Source organism: Ochotona princeps, chromosome 2 (genome assembly GCF_030435755.1).
Source record: "Ochotona princeps isolate mOchPri1 chromosome 2, mOchPri1.hap1, whole genome shotgun sequence".
NCBI lineage: Eukaryota > Metazoa > Chordata > Mammalia > Lagomorpha > Ochotonidae > Ochotona > Ochotona princeps.
This window is the reverse complement of record NC_080833.1, coordinates 40765540-40782240: the sequence shown is the minus strand read 5'-3', so window position 1 is coordinate 40782240 and position 16701 is coordinate 40765540. Positions and strand designations below refer to the sequence as shown.

Below are 16701 nucleotides of genomic sequence, written 5' to 3'. Positions count from 1 at the left end.
ATGCATGCTGGTTCCAGTCCCAGCTGCTCCTCTTCTAATGCCTGCTAATGCATCTGGGGAAGACAGCAGAAAAATAGCTGAAGTGCTGGGGCCTAGGTGGGAGACCAGGATGGCGCTGCAAGTTCTTGGCCCAGCCTTGGCTAGGGTGGTCATTTTGGGAGTGAACCAGCAGATGAAACATCTGTCTCTGTCTCTCTCTCTCACTCTCTGTGTAGCTTTGTCTTTCAAATTAATAATGCTGTAAAAAAAGAGAGAGAAAGAAGAAAGAAAGAAAGAAAGAAAGAAGGAAGGAAGGCAGGGTGGAAAGAAAAAGAAGAAAGAAAGAAAGAAAGAAAGAAAGAGAGAGAGAGAGAGAGAGAGAGAAAGAAAGAAAGAAAGAAAGAAAGAAAGAAAGAAAGAAAGAAAGAAAGAAAGAAAGAAAGAAAGAAAGAAAGAAAGAAAGAAAGAAAGAAAGTTAGCTCCTGGGATTCCCACTGTGTCTTTGCCAGCATGCCACCTTTGCTGAGGTGTCTTGGAATCTGTGACTTCAGTCAATTTTTCCTTCCCTGAAATTCTTTGCTGCTCAGTGGAGTTTTGTGCTGTGGCCAGCTGCATTCTCTCCTAACACTCACCTGCTTCTCCATTCGGTGCAGGCCTGGGTGCTGGAGGCTTCCAGCATCCACTCCTGCAACTTACAAATTAGGGAAAAGTACTCCAGGCCTCATAAGCTGATTTCTTAAAATTTCATATATTCATTTGAAAGGCAGAGTAACACCCAGAGAGAGAGAGAGAGAGAGAGAGAATCTTCCATCTGTTGGTTCACTCCCGCAACAGCCAGAATTGGATCAGAATGAAGCCAGGAGCCAGAAGTTTCTTTCCAATCTCCCACATGGTGCAGGGGCCCAAAGACTTGGTTCATCTTCTGTTGCTTTCCCAAATCCTTAGCAGGGCATTGGATCGGAAGTGGAACAGCCAGGGCATGAATCGGGGCCCAGATGGGATGTTGGCGCTGCAGGAAGAGTCTTAACCAACTATCCCAACTGTTTCTAACACTCAGGATTGAAATCAGGAAAGTCTCAAGGGGTTCACAGACTCTTTTCCAGCTCCCCACCACCCTGTCTGGGGCCAGACTGCATGGTCTAAGGACCCGGTATGAGTTAGCAAGTAACAGAAGACTTGTAGCTGCAGGGCCTTCCTGCAGAGCACTTGGGCTCTGGGAATCCTTTGTGAGACCACCACTTCTGCTGAGCTCAGTTCCTGCTTTTGCCTGCTGCAGCCTCAGGGGCTCCCTTCAGTCCTTTGTGGAGTGGGCTCAGGGCAGCTGGCATGTTCCCATCTGCCTTGTGCGGCCAGGGCTCAGACTGAAAGGTCTTCCAGCATGGAGGAATGTGGGAATCATCTGCTGGTTCACTCCACCCATGGCTTCACCTCTGGGTGACTGGAGGACACACCCAGCCGCCTCCCTGAGCACAGGCCGGGCCAGTTTAAGGGGCTTAACCTGACTCCACAGCATGGCACTCAGAGCCTCCACCTCCTTGGCCTGTCCCGCTCCCAACAAGCCCCTGCCCCTCTCCCCCTCCACTCACCTCCAACCCAGCCGCAGGCTTCTGTGATCATCCAGAGACCCCAGTACTGAACCAGGTCCTTACCTCTCCCCAACTCAGGTCTGCCCAGGGGTGACGAGTGCGGCCCTGGCTCCCAGCAGGGAAGGTCAAGTGCAGACCTGAGTTCCCTGTTCCTGACACAGTATTCTCCACCTCCCCTGAAGGCAAGGTGACTTTACTAACTCCTCACCTCACATCTGCTAAAATACATGGACACAGGGGTTCCTTTTTGAATGTGGGATGAATACTTCTGTGTTCCGGAGTTTTCATTTTTTCACCCACCTTCTAGTAAATCCATTTATGCTGCCACAAGCATTTCCTGGGCACCTGATCTGTGAATAAGCAAGGCATATAAGTGCCACGTCATACTGTGAGCTCTGGGGGGAAAGGCAGGGCAAGAGTGGGGCAGGTCTCACCAAGGAGGTGACTTTGAGCTGGAAGGAGGTGAGGGGTCAGGACCTACAGGAAGAGCATTCCAAGCAGAAGAAGTGGTGAGTGCCAAGGGACAGAGGTGACAGCGTGCCTGGCAGAACTGGAGATGAGCAAGGAAGCCAGTGCGGCTGCAGTGGGAGGGACTGCAGGGACAGGAGGGCTGTGCTAGTCATGCTGGGCCTTGGGGGCTCAGGGGGAGCTCAGGTTCTGCCCTGAGCCATGCAGGAAGCTGCTGCAGGCTTGTGGTGCGCACTGGTCTCCGTGAGGAACCAGACACTAAGGGAGCAAGGATGGGGCTGAGAAAGCCGTCAGGAGACAACTCAGTAGTCTGGGCACACAAACTCTGGTCAACGCAGCCAGCGTTCACTGGGATCCACTGAACTAACCCTGGAGCAGGTGCAGGAGGCAGCTACTATGTCCCTAAATGCAGAACCTAGAAGTGCCTCTTCTGTGGACACCCTCAAGTGGCTCCAAATCTTCATGGGGTCCATTTGTTTATTGAATACTTCTATTAATTCTGTTATCCCTGCTCTATAGATGAGAAACTAGAGCCAAAAGCATCAAGAGAAGCCACTGTGCCTTATGCAAATGAAGGGCATTGCTACTATGAAGTTTCAGTCACTCACATCCCATATCAGAGTTCCGGTTCAAGTCCCTGCTGCTCCGTTTCCCATCCAGCTCCCTGCTGTTGTATCCTTGTAGGCACTGGCTTGAGTGCTTGGGCCTCAGCCACCCATGTGGGCGATCTGGGTGGAGTTCCAGGTTCCTGGCTTCAGGTCAGCCCAGCTCCAGCTGTTTGTGGCCTTTTGAGGAATGAACCAGTAGGTAGAAGTGCTTGCACACTCTCCCTCTCTCTCCCTTGCTTTCTCTTCCTATCTTTTAAGTAGACAGATAAACGTTAAAAAAAAAAAATCCTTGCAACTACGGATACAACTGGTACCACTGCAGTCCTATATCAGAGACATTTGTGGCGCTGGTGTCAGAGTGGAGTCACAGCTCTCATTCTGAAACCTGCTTCAGGGCCTGGCACGACAACATAGTGGTTAAGGTCCTCGCCTTGAACGCGCCAGGATCCCATATGGGCGCCGGTTCTAATCTCGGCAGTCCTGCTTCCCATCCAGCTCCCTGCTTGTGGCCTGGGAAAGCAATCAAGGATGGCCCAAAGCCTTGGGACCCTGCACCCGCATGGGAGACCCGGAAAGAAGTTTCTGGCTCCTGGCACAGCACCGGCCGTTGGGGCCACTTGGCGAGTGAATCATCAGATGGAAGATCTTCCTCTCTGTCCTCCTCTCTGTATATCTGCCTTTCCAATAAAATAAATAAATCTTTGGGAAAAAGAAAAAAGAAAAGAAGAAACCTGCTTTAGAAACTACTCCCTACTCTAGCTAAAGCCAAACCCATGATGAGGCTGGGGGCCCATCCAGAGCTTCTGGCTCTGCCCAAGCTCTGACCCCTGGCAGGATGACAGTCCATGTCGGACACCCCTCTCTAGACCTCTGACCCCGTTTTGGTCCCCTGTGCCTGTCCCCGGGGTTCCCAGAGAGCAGATTTGTGGAGAGAAACCCACATCTTAGAGTGGAACACACCAGGGCAGGCAGGGCCCTGGGCTTCTGTTCCAGCCTCCTCGCTCCCCTCACATGCTGTGGGAAGGGGAGACGTGGGACAGAGTGGGGCAGTGGCTTGCCCAAGGCCACAGAGCCCGTGCAGGCAGAGTCCCTAAGGAGGAAGGAGGCTCAGCCCAGGAGCAGGCCTGGTCCTCCTCGAGGGGCCCTGGTCAAGGACTAAGAACTGTAACGTCACTGCCCCGGGGGACGGGGCTTGGTGGATGTGCCTGTTCACTTATGAATTATTAACAAGCCCCAAACTGCAAGCTGCAAGGGTGGAGCTCACTCCGTTCAGGAAAACTTGCTGTGCAGTCAGCAGTCCAACTGAGTTCTGAAGTGAGGTGATTTGGACTGTCAGAGAGCATGGGGAAGGGCCAGGGTGGTTTGAGAAGGAGGAAGGCAACAAACTAGTCCCCTGGGCATTGGGGATTATTATCCCCAGTTTACAGAGGGGGAGACTGAGGTCCACAGGGGGCAGGACTGACTTCACCCCTAAGCTTTCTCCAACAGAATGGCATCACCTGTCACATACACGCACCTTCCCTCCTATTGTATCTGTGAACCCTCCCACTGCAAACTCCCTTCCTTTCTTATCTCCAGCCTCTTCCCCTGTAGGATAAGAAATGAAGACCAGGGTTCAAGTATGACTAGACCTGGGTCTGAGATAGCCTTGATTGGAACCTCAGTTTTCACATCTGAAAAATGGGAGGGGATGCTACTACAGACATTCTGGAGCATTCTGAGGAGGCTTCATATTGCGAAGCTGCAAGATGGCATTGGCAACAGCTGTCGTGGAGGTCCTGTGGACATGGACAGGAGGGGCCACCTGGGAATTTGTTTCCACAGGCTGGAAAGGAAATGAGGGAGGAAAGCAGCCTGGTACCCGCCCCCCCGGCAGGATAGAAAGAGGTTCAAGACTCTGCATGCTGTCCCATGGGATTCAGCTGTTGGCTCAAGGTGGGGACAGGCAGGTGACCTATGCAGGGTCACCTAGGCTGGGTGGCAGAAAGAATGTTGGTGACTCACAGGCTGCCCTGGGCTGAGGCTGGAGCAGGGGTCCTGGGGCCAGGGTGGGTGCCGGGGGACAGGTATAGGCACCTGCCTCCCTGTGGGGGTATAGGGGGAGCTCTAGCTCCCGAGGCTGCTCTGCTTCTTACCCAGCTGACCAAGCTCATCTGTAACATGGGAGGAGGGTGGAGCCAGTGCCCTGCCCTACGGCTGTCAGAGTACTGACAGTGTGGTGTCACACACTAGGTGACATTCTGGGCAGTTCACAGAGAGGAAATCTTTCTTTCTTAAGATTTATTCAGTTATGGGCCTGGCACGGTAGGCTAACAGCCAAAGTCCTCACCTTGCATGCCCCGGATCCCTTATGGACACCAGTTCACATCCTGGAGGCCCCGCTTCCCATCCAGTTCCCTGCTTGTGGCCTGGGAAGGCAGTCAAGGACGGCCCAAAGCCTTGGTACCCTGCACCCGTGTGAGAGACTCGGAGGAGGCTCCAGGCTCCTGGCTTCGGATCAGCTGCGCTCTGACCGTTGTGGCCGCTTGGGGAGTGAATCATCGGACGGAAAATCTTCCTCTCTGTCTCTCCTCCTCTCTGTATAATTTTCATCTCCCACATGAGTGCAGGGTCCCAAGGCTTTGAGTTGTACTTGATTGCTTTCCCAGGCCTCCAGGCCACATCCAGGTCTCCCCCATGAGTACAGAAGCAAAGCTCTTAGGCTGTCATCCACTACCTGCTTTCCTAGGTGTGTCAATAAGAAGCTGGGTTGGAAGCAAAGCAGCCTGGATGTGAACTGGCACCCATATGGGATGCCAGCTGTTCCACTCCTAATCCTGCTCCCCTCTAATGCGCCTGGGAGAGTCACAGGCAGTGGAAAATGGCTGGGTATTTGGACCCTGTCACTGACGTGGGAGACCCAGATGAGGCCCCTGCTTCTGCCTGGACCAGTGCTGGCTGTTGTGGCCATTTGAGAAATGAACCAGAGGATTGAAAAAAAAAATCTCTAACTCTGACTTTGAAATAAATACTTCTGAAAAAAAACGAAAACGGAAACTTAAGTGAGGCACTCCAGTGTATATGTGTGACACCCCTGGTGGCGTGTAGTAAGCTTTCACAAGCCAGCCTGGTTGCATTGCCTCTGAGGGAACGTGTGACATGTCTTGTCTGGTGAGTGATGAGTCAGGCACGGGGACACAGCGAAGAAAGCCAGCTCAGCTTCATCCGCGAGAAGCTCCCGGTCTGGGGACACAGCCGGTCACTCACCATCACATTGCTGCCCCTCACCCCCTCAGCACACATGCCACAGGCAGTGACAGTCCAGGGGGCTGGGGGAGGACAGAGGCCACCCAAGAGGATGGCCAGCTTCCTAGAGGTGGCGGCTTCTGAATTGAAGCCCGCAGAGTGAGCAGGAGTTCTGGCATACAGCAGGCTCTCCACAAACATAAAGATGGTCCTTGGAGTTCATGCAGTTTAAAGTTGCAGGATCCCCCTCTCATCTGGACCCTTCGGAGCCTCTGGGAGGAAGGACCCAGGCAATTTTATATTGTATCTTTTTCTTTCATCTTTGAAAGTAGCTATACATATATTGAGAGAGATCTTCAATTCACTCATTCACTCCCCAAAAGGCTACAATGGTTGCAGCTGGGCCAGCCTGAAGCCAGGAGCTTCTTCCGTGTCTCCCACATGAGTGCCGGGGCCAAGGACTTGGGCCATCCTCTGCTGCTTTCCCAGGTCATAAACAGGAAGCTAGGTAGGAAGTGGAGCAGCTGGGATTAGAACTTGTGACCACATGAGATGTTGATGCCCTTGGCAGTAACTTTACTCACTATGCAACAGCCTGTTGATAATTTTATTTAAAACATACGTCTCATTTATTTAAATGACAGAGAGACACACAGAGAGAGGCATAGATAATGAAATGTTTCATCTGTTGGTTCACTTCCCATATGGCCATCATGGTCCATGCTGGGTCAGGCTGAATCCAGTAAGTGCATCTAGCTCTCCCACTTGGGTGTCAGGGGCCCAAGCACTTGAGCCATCCTCTGCTGCTTTCCCAGACACATTAGCAGGGAACTGGATAGGAAGTGGAACAGCCAAGGTTCCAACACAGGTCCTCCAATATAGGATACCAGTGTCACAGTGGCAGCTTAACCCACCACACCACCACACCAGCTCCTGTGTCAGCAAACTTGTATTCCTTTTTGAAAAGAGGCCCACCACTTTTAAAAGTCTGGACCCACCCCTGGCTAAATGAGGGAATAATAAGTGCCAAGGGGCGGGGCAGCTACGTTCCAGGCTGAGGGAAGACCCCGTACAAGTGCCTGGAGATCTGATGGTGTGTGGCATGTGACAGCGCTCACAGCCTCATCACCCAGAACTCCTCCTCGGCACACACACTGCTCACCAGCGCCGGCTGTCAACAGCGCGCCCCTGCCCTTTCCGGTGGCCATGCTGGACCCCTTCTCAGCAACTGCTTTAACCTGGGTTAAATAATAGAAAGCTCAAGGGTTCCTACTTCCCCACCCTCGCCCACACACCCAGGCTCGCTCTCACTGGTCCCTCACAGATGCTGGTGGAGACATCCTGTAGCTCGCTTCTTGCAGTTCTCTCCTGTCTGGGTACCAGTTTCCCAGAGGCTGGCTGACTTTTGCAAGTGAGCATCCAGCCTCTGCACAGAAGCTGGCTGCTGCTCTAAGCCATCTGTTTGGATACAAGCAGTGATTCCCCCCGCCCCCTCCCCCTCCCTCCATACCACTACCTGGCCTCTGGTCTGAGTCCTTTGCCCAGCGTGGCTGTTCTTGCCAGCTGCGCTGCCTCCCCCTCTTACCCCCTCCTGGAGTTGGGGGCCAATCCAGGGGAGCTGGAGTCCCTCCCCCTTTCTTTGTGAAGGGCTAATGGCAGCCACGAGCTCTGATGAGTCACAGCTCAGAGCATCTGGGGCCTAGAGGTGGCAACAGGTTAACTCCTCATGGACCAGTGACGCTGCCTGCCCAGAGATCAGGCTGTCTTCCACCTGGCCCACCTCTGTGAGCAGACGGGGAGTGTTCTGAGGTGACACGCGAAGTTGGGGAATAAGGAGGCAAGGGGTTGGATCACGATTCTGGGGTCTGGAAAACTGGATTCCAGTCCTATCTTGTCACGTTTCAGGGGAGTGGTCCTGAGGGAGTCCCACAAACTCCACGCCTCAGTTACCCACATCTGTAAGGTGGCAGAGTGTTAACCGCCAGGCAGCTGGGAGGACTGTTACTTCCCGCCTTCTGGCAGGCACTCGTGGGCAAGTGGGTGGAATGGAACCCACGCCCCATATCCGAGGCTATGTTTGTGTCTGGCAAGGGCGTCCCCTGAACGCAGTGGGATGATGCACAGGTCCGGGCGGGGGTGAGGGTCAGATGGGCCCGGGGCGTGGCAGGCCTGAGAGAACTTTCTGGACCCTGATAGGGCGGGCGTCTGCGGCAGGCGCGCGCGGTCTGGTCCCGCCTGTGTCCGCGCAGGGAGCGTCCTGGCCCGGGCCGAGCCGCCCTCGACCGCCCTCCAGCGCGGGCCGGACAAGCGGGGAGCCCCGGGCGGCGCGGGCCGGGCAGGGTCTCTCCCGCCCCCGCTGGGTCCCGGCCCGGAGCCCGCCCGCTCGGGCAGGTGGGCCGACCGAGGCCCGGCCCGGCCCCGCCGCCTTCCCCGCCCCCGGCGCGCCCCTCCCCGGCCGCCGAGTCCACGGCTCGGCTGCACAGCGGCGGCCTCGGGGTTCCGGCGACAGCACCTGGACCGCGCGGCTGGCGTCCGGCGGGGACAGTGCCGCGCGCCCCCCTCGGCGATGACCTCGGCTGGCGCCCCGGGCGCCCAGCCCGCGGGGTAAGTGAGCGCTGGGGCGGCCCGTGGGGGCGCAGGCTGCGGCGGGGCGGGCTCCGGGCTCTGGGCTCCGGGCCAGGCCTCCCCCGCGCGGCCCGCACTGCGGCTTGCAATCCCTCCCCACCCGCCAGGCCCCCTTAGGGCCGGTAGATGCTGCGGCATGGGAGGGGCCGCCGAAACCGCCCCACAGAGATTGGGACGCAGGGACCCCGGGTGGGTCTTTCCCATCCCACCCTCCGACTTTCTCGGAGCCACCTCCCTCCGCTTTCCTCTTGGCTGTGGGTGGGCCCTGTTATATCATCACCCTGTTACAGCTGGGGAAACTGAGGCATTGCTCTTTGAGTAACGTGTCTGTGATCCCCCAGGAGGTATGAGTTTGGGTAGGGGTGTGAACCCACCACTGTTTGATGTCCATCATCTTCAGGGTCTAAGGTATGGCCAGTGAAGCCCTTGAGGCTCAGTGAGAAGCAGGTGGGAGAGGGGAGCGCTGGCACTGTGGACCCTCGAGAAGCCAGCAGCCCCACACTGGGTCACTGCTGGCAAGTATGGGCAAACTGCTGGGAACCCTGGTTGCCTGGCAGTTGCTGGGCAAGAGATCCGGCCCAGGTGAGCTGGGAGGGGTGCCCATCCTGCCCTGAGTCTCACCACCAGTGACAATATTTGCCAAGGGCCTGAGCCTGACACATGAACAGGGAGGTAACGAGGCTGGTGCCAGCTGGCAGCTGGAAGCAGCGGCAGGGCCTGCGTGGGCCCCTGGCAGGTGGAGGGTGTGGAGGCTGAATTGCCTCAGGCTGCTGCCTGACCGTCTTGGGGCCAGGCCTCCTGGGACTGCCCCCCATCTGTGTCTTTGAGACCACACAGCTCCATCTAACCCTGGGAGCAGAACTCAAGCAGAGAGACACTTAGTCACTCAACACACACCAGCCAGGTTTGCCCTGGGCCAGCCCTGAGCCTGGTGAACAAGCAATGCCTGAAATCTCTACCACTTTAAAAATTACGAGATAGTTTCAAGGCTTTGGGAGAATAAAGCAAACACTTGTAATGAGGTGAACTCCCTTATCACTCAGCTTTGTCAGATACTAACATGGCATCCTGTGTATTTCCTATTCTCCTATTGAAGAAAGAAACGGTGGCAGAGGCCACGGAAGTCCTGTTGAGAACCCCTGCCCCTGCCCAGAGACCAGCTTGCCACCTCTGTGTTGTTACTGTGTGCTGTAAGGAAGGTGCACCTTTCTCCTACAATGCTTTACAGCATGTGTCCTCCTGCACCTGGCCGCTCCTCACTCTACGACAGGCTTCTGAGCTTCACACTTCTTGGTCCTACAGCTCTGCTTCCTACTTGCCTGGTACATGCTTTCCCACCCCGAATATGTCCTTCCTGAGGGACATTGAGATGGTCTTGGATGGTTGGCATTTATGTATTTGTTTCTTCAGGGTACTCCCTAGTAATGACATTGCTGGAAGGTAGGACATGGATATTTAACTTTGAGAAATTTTATTTGAAAAGTGAAGAGGCAGAGGTCTCCCATCTGCTGTCCCCAAGGACTTGGGCCATCACCTGCTGCCTAGCCAGAGTGTACAGCAAAAGCTGGCCTCACTTCGCTCCCATTTGGGTGTGGGATGTGAGTGTCCCAAGCAGTGTCTAACTGCTGTGCTGAATGCCCGCCCCATGCACTCCTTTTTTTAAAGCTGCTGGGTTTCATTAGAAAGTCAATGCAGCTGTATGAGGAGATGATGATGGTGCAGTGTTAGAAGTCTGAGTATATCCTCTGGTGTTTTACACAGTCCCAGTCATTCTTTGCAAGGCTGAGAGGTGTCGGTTAAAGGCTTTTCCCAAGGTTATCCAGCATGTACTTGCTGAGCTGAAGGCCATGCTACACTGATCTGTACCGTGTGACGTTGCTCTGTGCGCGGTCAAGGGACACTCCAGAAGGAGACTCACAATGCTGTTTGCAATTTGGAAAGGTCTTTTTGGGAGGCAAGCGTTTGGGTCCATAGCTAAAGACGCCACTTAGGACACCCACCTGGACTCCATGCTGAGGTGCCTGGGTTCCAGTTCTGGCTCGGTTCCAGCTCCCTGCTACTGAGTCCAAATTCCTGCTGGTGCACGCCCTGGAGGCAGCAGGGGGACTCAAGCCCAGGTGCTTTTGATGCCCATGTGGGAGACCCGGATGGAGCTCCTGGCTCCTAGCTTTGGCCTCGTGCGGCCCTGGTGGTTGCACGCCTTTGGAGAGTAAACCAGTGGATGGAAATCCATTTCTGTCTCTTCCTCTGGGTCTCTGCCTTTCAAATACATTGAAAATAAAACACATTTGAGATAATGGTCACTTTGGAACCCACAGGACACATGACTATGCTCTGAGCCAAAGTGCTCGTTGGCATGGTGGTGTGGGGACCAAAAGCAGGCTCCAGGCTGCCTCTGAGGGCCTTGCAGCTTCCCTCGCTGAACTCCCTGGCCTGGACTCAGGTGGGTGGGACTTCTGTTCCCACCAGGAACTGAACATCTCCCAGCTCTGTCCAGCTCCGCCCAGGAAGCTCTAAGGTGGATTATGGTAGGGAAGTGGGAGGGATGGACAGAGTGGAGTAGGTGCAGACTACCTGCTACCCCGTCCACCCTCCAGCTGTCTTCCACTTGGGCCTCAACTGTGGGAGGGATCTAAGTGGGGGGAATCCCCCCCCACACCATTCCAGAGCTTTTGGGATTGCCCATTGCTCTGTTTCCTCCAGTGTGGCTCCTCCTGTCCTCCCAGGCACAGCAGAGAGGCCACCATCGCTGTAGGAGCATGTCGCTAGAGCCCAAGAAGGTGCTGTGAGCAGAAAGGCCTTGAAGACACAGGGCTAGCCATGGTTCAGGGAGTGGCAGCCCCAGCCAGGGCAGGGGAAGGGTTGGCACTGTTGCTTGTGCAGAAAGCATTTCATCCTGCTGCCAGCCTCCTGTCCTGTCTTCACTGTCTTCACTGCTTCAATCAGAAGCAGATAAGAGCTCCCTGGGGTTGGAGGCTGAAGTGCAACAATGCAGCCATCAGTTGAAATACAATCCACAGTGAAATTCTCTTGGTGGTAGGGCCGTTGTTCATGCTGTTATTAAGTCAAACAAGGCTGAGGTCCCTAGTCAGGGCTGGCAGCACTCTGACATAGTGGGTAAAAGCCACCACTTGCAATGCCAGCATTCCATGTGAACATGGGTTTGAGTCCCATGTTTCCCATGGGTTTCTGATTCATCTTGAAAAAGGAATGGAGGCTGGCCTAAGTGCTTGAACTCCTATGCCTGCCTGGAAGATCAGGAAGAAATTCCTGGCTCCTGGCTGTGGTCTGGCCTAAGCTCTGGCCGTTGCAGCCATTTGGGGAGTAAAGGAGGATTTCTTTCGCTGTCTCTTCTGTAGCTCTGATTTTCAAATACATAAAATATTTTTAGATGAAAAAGTTCCTAGCCAGCCGCACTCCGCACCCCCACCTCCATTTAGCTGGTCCTTTACCCTCCCTGTTTTTCAACCCTCCCAGACTTCTCATACTTGCTTATTTCATGTCATTGCCTCCACTACCCTTTGCTTCTTGGTCATTCTTGTTCCTAATTCCAGGCTGTGTTTTCCTGATGACTTCCTTGAAGGTCTAGTCTAGCCCTCGGGCCCCCATCCCAGCCCTCATCTTGTGGCCTCCACCGTCTCTGACTGCATCTGTTGCTCTTTAAGGATGTAAGCAGACCCAGGTCTAGGTCCTCCCTGTCCCTGAGCCCAGCCCCAGGCCTGATTCAGAGCTGGAGGGGGAGGTAAGAAGTAAACTCAGCCAAGGCCTGCTGCCCCCTACCTCCACACACACACACACACTTGGGGAGAGACAGGCCAGGGCTACTAGGGGAGGGAATTCACTGTTCTGCCCTAGCATTCATCAGGCTGAATGGCTTTTGGTCCTGGGAGACAAGCAGGCAGACCTCTTCCTTGGTCGGGCAGAGTGTGTGTGCAGACCCGGGAGGCAGGTTCTCGGCTTTGGAGTCGTTTGCAGATGCCATAAGCCTAAGCTGATGAGCACTTACCCAGGCAGAAGCTTGGGTTACAGCTCACACTGGTCATGTGACCTTGGCCGAGTTACCTGTCCTCGGTGCCTCAATTTCCTCATCTGCGGTGTGGGTGACAATCCCATCTTGGCTAGCAGTTTGAGGACTCCAGGAGAGAGTGGTAGGTGAATGCCAGAACAATTGGCTTGCATGGCCTCTTCACCAATGCATCCTACAGAGCTGCACAGCTTGGACAGTAGGCACAAGGCTGTGCCTTGGGCACAAAGGCAAGTAGATGCTGTCCAGCCTCTTGAAGAGAGGCAGGGGCAGCTTTGGAAGGGGCTTTCTAGGCCATGGCAAGGGGCTTGGGCTTGACCCTAAGAGAGGTGGGAAACCAGTGGAGGATTGTAATATTTATTTGAGAGGTACAGAAAACAGACAGCTCTCATCTGCTGCTGTACTCCCCAGATGTCCTCAGTGGCGAGAGTTGGACTAGGCTGAAAGCAAGAGCCTGCACCGAATGCAGGTCTCCCAAGCGGGTACCCAAGCACTCGAGCATCACTGCTGCCTTCCAGCACACACATTAGCAGAAAATTCAACTGAAGGGGGAGCCAGAACTCAAACCCACATATTTTGATGTAGGTGCAGGTGTCTTCACTACTGGGCCAGACACCTGCCCTAGGGAAGAATTTTAAGTGCAGAAGTAACATGGTCAAGTCTGGGTTTTATTAAAAGTAGTAAAGATACGTTTGGCCATTGAGGGGTTAGACAAAATAATGTTTCTCCCTTAAAAACAGTAGCTGGAGGCTGATCGCATAAAATATAATCCCAATCTGCTACAGAACTAACAGAGTCTCTCGGGCTGAGAAGGAAGATGCTGGTAAATGAGATAAAACCACAGCAGCCATAGGGATTTTTCAGATTCTAGAAACCCAGAGCTTCATGTCTTAAGTGGTTACTCAGGGTCTAGGCCTTGGGCTTGCACACAATGTGAGTTGGAACTTGGGACAAGCGTGGACCTCTGCAAGGGCTACAATCTAAGCCAACAGGAGGATTAGCCACAAAGATCCAGCCAGCCTACAAAGGGAGACAACGGTTCTGGTAGAGGAAAAAAAGACTTGTCTAGAAAAGTTAAATGTTGGTGTCTGCCTTCATACACTTTTAAGAGTTTTATTTCATGTACGTTTTTGGATCTGAGTACACAGTGCTTTTCCAGTCCCCAAAATATCAGAGAGTAACTTAATAGCTTAGTTGGTCTGTAGCAGTAGCGCCCAAGGTAAGCCAGGCAGGTTACTAAGCTTTCTGGAAGCCTGTGTCCTTATCCACAATGCCTGTAAGCACAGGCAAACATGAGTTCATGACATTACAAAATGCACATGAGCTAACTAATAGAAAAAAATGCACATGAGACAGGGCCCTGTGAGCAGCAGGCATCAGAAGCAAGGAACAGAATGGAAGTTCTCCCAGATCTACAAGGATAGGTCGATGCCATTGAGAGTAGAAATAATTGTGCTTCAAATGTGCACAGGAATTGGAGCAGGGAACAGAAGATGGCTCCAAAAGCTGAGCAGATTTGAAAGAGAATGAGTGGAATCTTAGGAACTGAAAAGTATGTCATTGGCATGAGAAGGAAACAGGTTGGCAGGCGTGGTAGGGAAGTCCCGGCCAGGACACTGAGCAGACAGGGCAAAGGAGCTGCAGATGTTGGGAAGCAGAATTAAGGGGATTTAGTGAGGAGTGGGTGGCAGAGGTCAGGGAGAGGGAAGGATCAAGGAAAACTACCAAACTCCTCCTGGCTTGAGAAACTGGGTGGAGGAGTTCGCCTTATTAGAATGGCACTGGTCAGGGAAGAGCAAGGCTGGGAGAAAGAGCCCGAGTTCAGTTCCAGAGAAGACACATCTTGGAGGAGGAAACCTTAGGGCTAAGCCTCAGTGTGCGGGTAGGAGTTTACCTAGTGGGAAAGGGGTTTAGTCTTAGCTTACTGTTTGGGGAATAAGATTTCCCTCCCGTGAGGTCCTTCTTCCTCTTTCTGGAACTTTCTTTTGCTCAAGAAAAACTCCTTGAGAACAGGCATTCTCAACCAAAGCATCAGATAGGTCTTCTGGGATGCTTAGCTTCATCTCATGGTTCAGACAGGAAAGCTGAAGCCAAAAATGGTTCCAGTCTGGGAACCGTTCCTTCATTGAATGAATGTTTCTTCACAAACTGCTTGGTGCCAAATGTTAGGGGCTGGCCACACAGCAGTGATCCCAGCAGGGAGTCCTGCCTTCTGGGAGGAGGCAGACGATAAACAGGAAAATCAGCAAAGCATAGCTGATGGGGGTGAGGTGTTGCAGAGACGCAGTGGGGAAGGGGACCCTTGAGTGGGTAAAGCCCTGTGAGTTTACTCTGACAAGCCCACCGCCTCCCAAAGCCCATTGTGACAGCATCTGGGGTTCTAGAATGCAGGCTGGGAGGCAGGAGGAGGCCTAGAGAAGGAAGAGTGTGAGAGGGACTCAAGTGAGACGTAGTGGGTGGGCTGTGTACCCCACCCTGGGGGCAGCAAAACCCTATGGGTCAGAAGGGCCAAAAAGACTGCCTTTTCCAGTGTGAAGGGTAAGACGACTTGTTCACAGACTGCCTCGCCCTCAGCCCTCTGTGGTTTTATAGATCCTCTCCCTCCCACCCTTGGAGACAGCAAGGCATGAGTCCCAGTTGTCCCTGTACCCAATGTGGACTGGGTAGCCCCAAGAAGCTTGTGCCAGCGATTGAACTGGGGAGGTGGAGCCGGGCTCTGAGGCTCTATTCAAGCAGGATGGGTGGGAGGCTCCTGAGTCAGGCCCCTGTCTCTCCCCCAGGACTCCTGGGAGCAGCCTCCATGAGGCCCTGGACCAGTGCATGACGGCCCTGGACCTCTTCCTCACCAACCAGTTCTCAGAAGCACTCAGCTACCTCCAGCCCAGGTGAGGCTCTGGCCCGGGAGGGGGTGCAGGCTGTGTGTGTGTGTGTGTGAGAGAGAGAGAGAGAGAGAGAAAGAGAGAGAGAGAGAGAGAAAGAGAGAAACTGTGTGTGTGTATGCATGCACACATGTGTACAGGGCTGGGGTGTGTGGAGACCTGGAGGACCAGTGGTTTTGTGTGAGAAGGGACCCTGTGTAGCTAACTCACCATGAGTTTAGAGAAATTCTAGGAAAATGACTCAGGCTCTCTGTTGCACAGCCTGTGCACAGTGAGACTGTCACCAAGATCACTGCCCCAAGGTTCGATTCTTAAAAATATTTGTTCTTGTTTTATTTGAAAGGCAAAGAGAGCCACATGAGGGACCAATACACAGAGGTCTTCCATCTGCTATTCATTTCCCAAATACCATCCATAGGTAGGGCTGGCCCAGGCTTAATCCAGGAGCAACTCCGTCCAAGTCTGTCACATAGGTGGTCAGGACCCCAGCAATTCACCCATTGCCTGCCACCTCCCAGTGTTAGCATTGGTGGGAAGCTAGATTGGAATCAGAGGAGCCAGGACTCAAACCGCTCTGATACAGATTGTAAGCATTCTAGGCAGTCTCTCTCTCTCTCTCTCTCTCTCCTTTTCTGAAGATTTATGTATTTATTTGAAAGGCAGAATTACTGAGAGAGAGATCTGTCATTCACTGCCTCACTAAATAGCTGCAGTGGCCAAAACCGGGTCTGGTCAAAGCCAGGAGCTTCTGATCTCCCACATGGGTGTAGGGGCCCTCCTCTGCTGCTTTCCTAGGCACATTATCAGGGAGTTGGATGGAAAGTGGAATAGCCAGGACATAAACTGGTGCCCATATAGGATGTTGATACCATAGGCAATGGTTCTACCTACCGTGCCCCTTTCTGATTCTCTTTGCATTCACTCAATGGCCCATGGGACATCAGTGGCATGCAGCCCTGTAATTGGTTGGATTGGCTTTTGGGTGATTTGGCAAAGAGTTGGCTCCAGGTGTCAGCAGATGGGGTGGTTTGGCATCCACAAAGAAGAGTCCTTCAATATTGGGCCTGGAGACTCTGGAGACAGCCACCCGGGTCCTGAGGTTGGGGCAGGGCCCATCCTGTCTGCTGCCTACCTTTCCATAGTTCCCTCCTCTTGGCCTGAGCTGGGGGCCTGTGCTGCCTTACTTGTCCCCAAGCCCTGGGGAAAAGCAGCTGCCGAGTGGAGCTGGGCTACCTGTTCTGTCTCTTGGCATTGACCAACCACTTTTTCTCACGGCTCAGCTCGTGCCAAGGGGTGGGAGTCCCTAG

The 16701-nt window shown here is 53.7% G+C and overlaps 1 protein-coding gene across 3 annotated transcripts in view; it reads left to right on the top strand.

Moving 5' to 3' along the window:
• The first annotated feature begins 8146 nt into the window (after nt 1–8146).
• Nucleotides 8147–16701, top strand: part of TTC39A (tetratricopeptide repeat domain 39A) — a 35112-nt gene continuing 26557 nt past the window's right edge. Inside the window, exons 1-2 of one of the 3 annotated variants that reach the window (XM_058654970.1) lie at nt 8148–8470; nt 15296–15400. In XM_058654970.1, coding sequence (XP_058510953.1) covers nt 8433–8470; nt 15296–15400 — 143 coding nt within the window. In that variant the 5' untranslated portion in view covers nt 8148–8432. Of the gene's footprint in view, nt 8471–14906; nt 15054–15295; nt 15401–16701 lie in introns of those variants that run through there. The other 2 variants (XM_004588667.4, XM_058654976.1) reach the window with 2 other exon arrangements.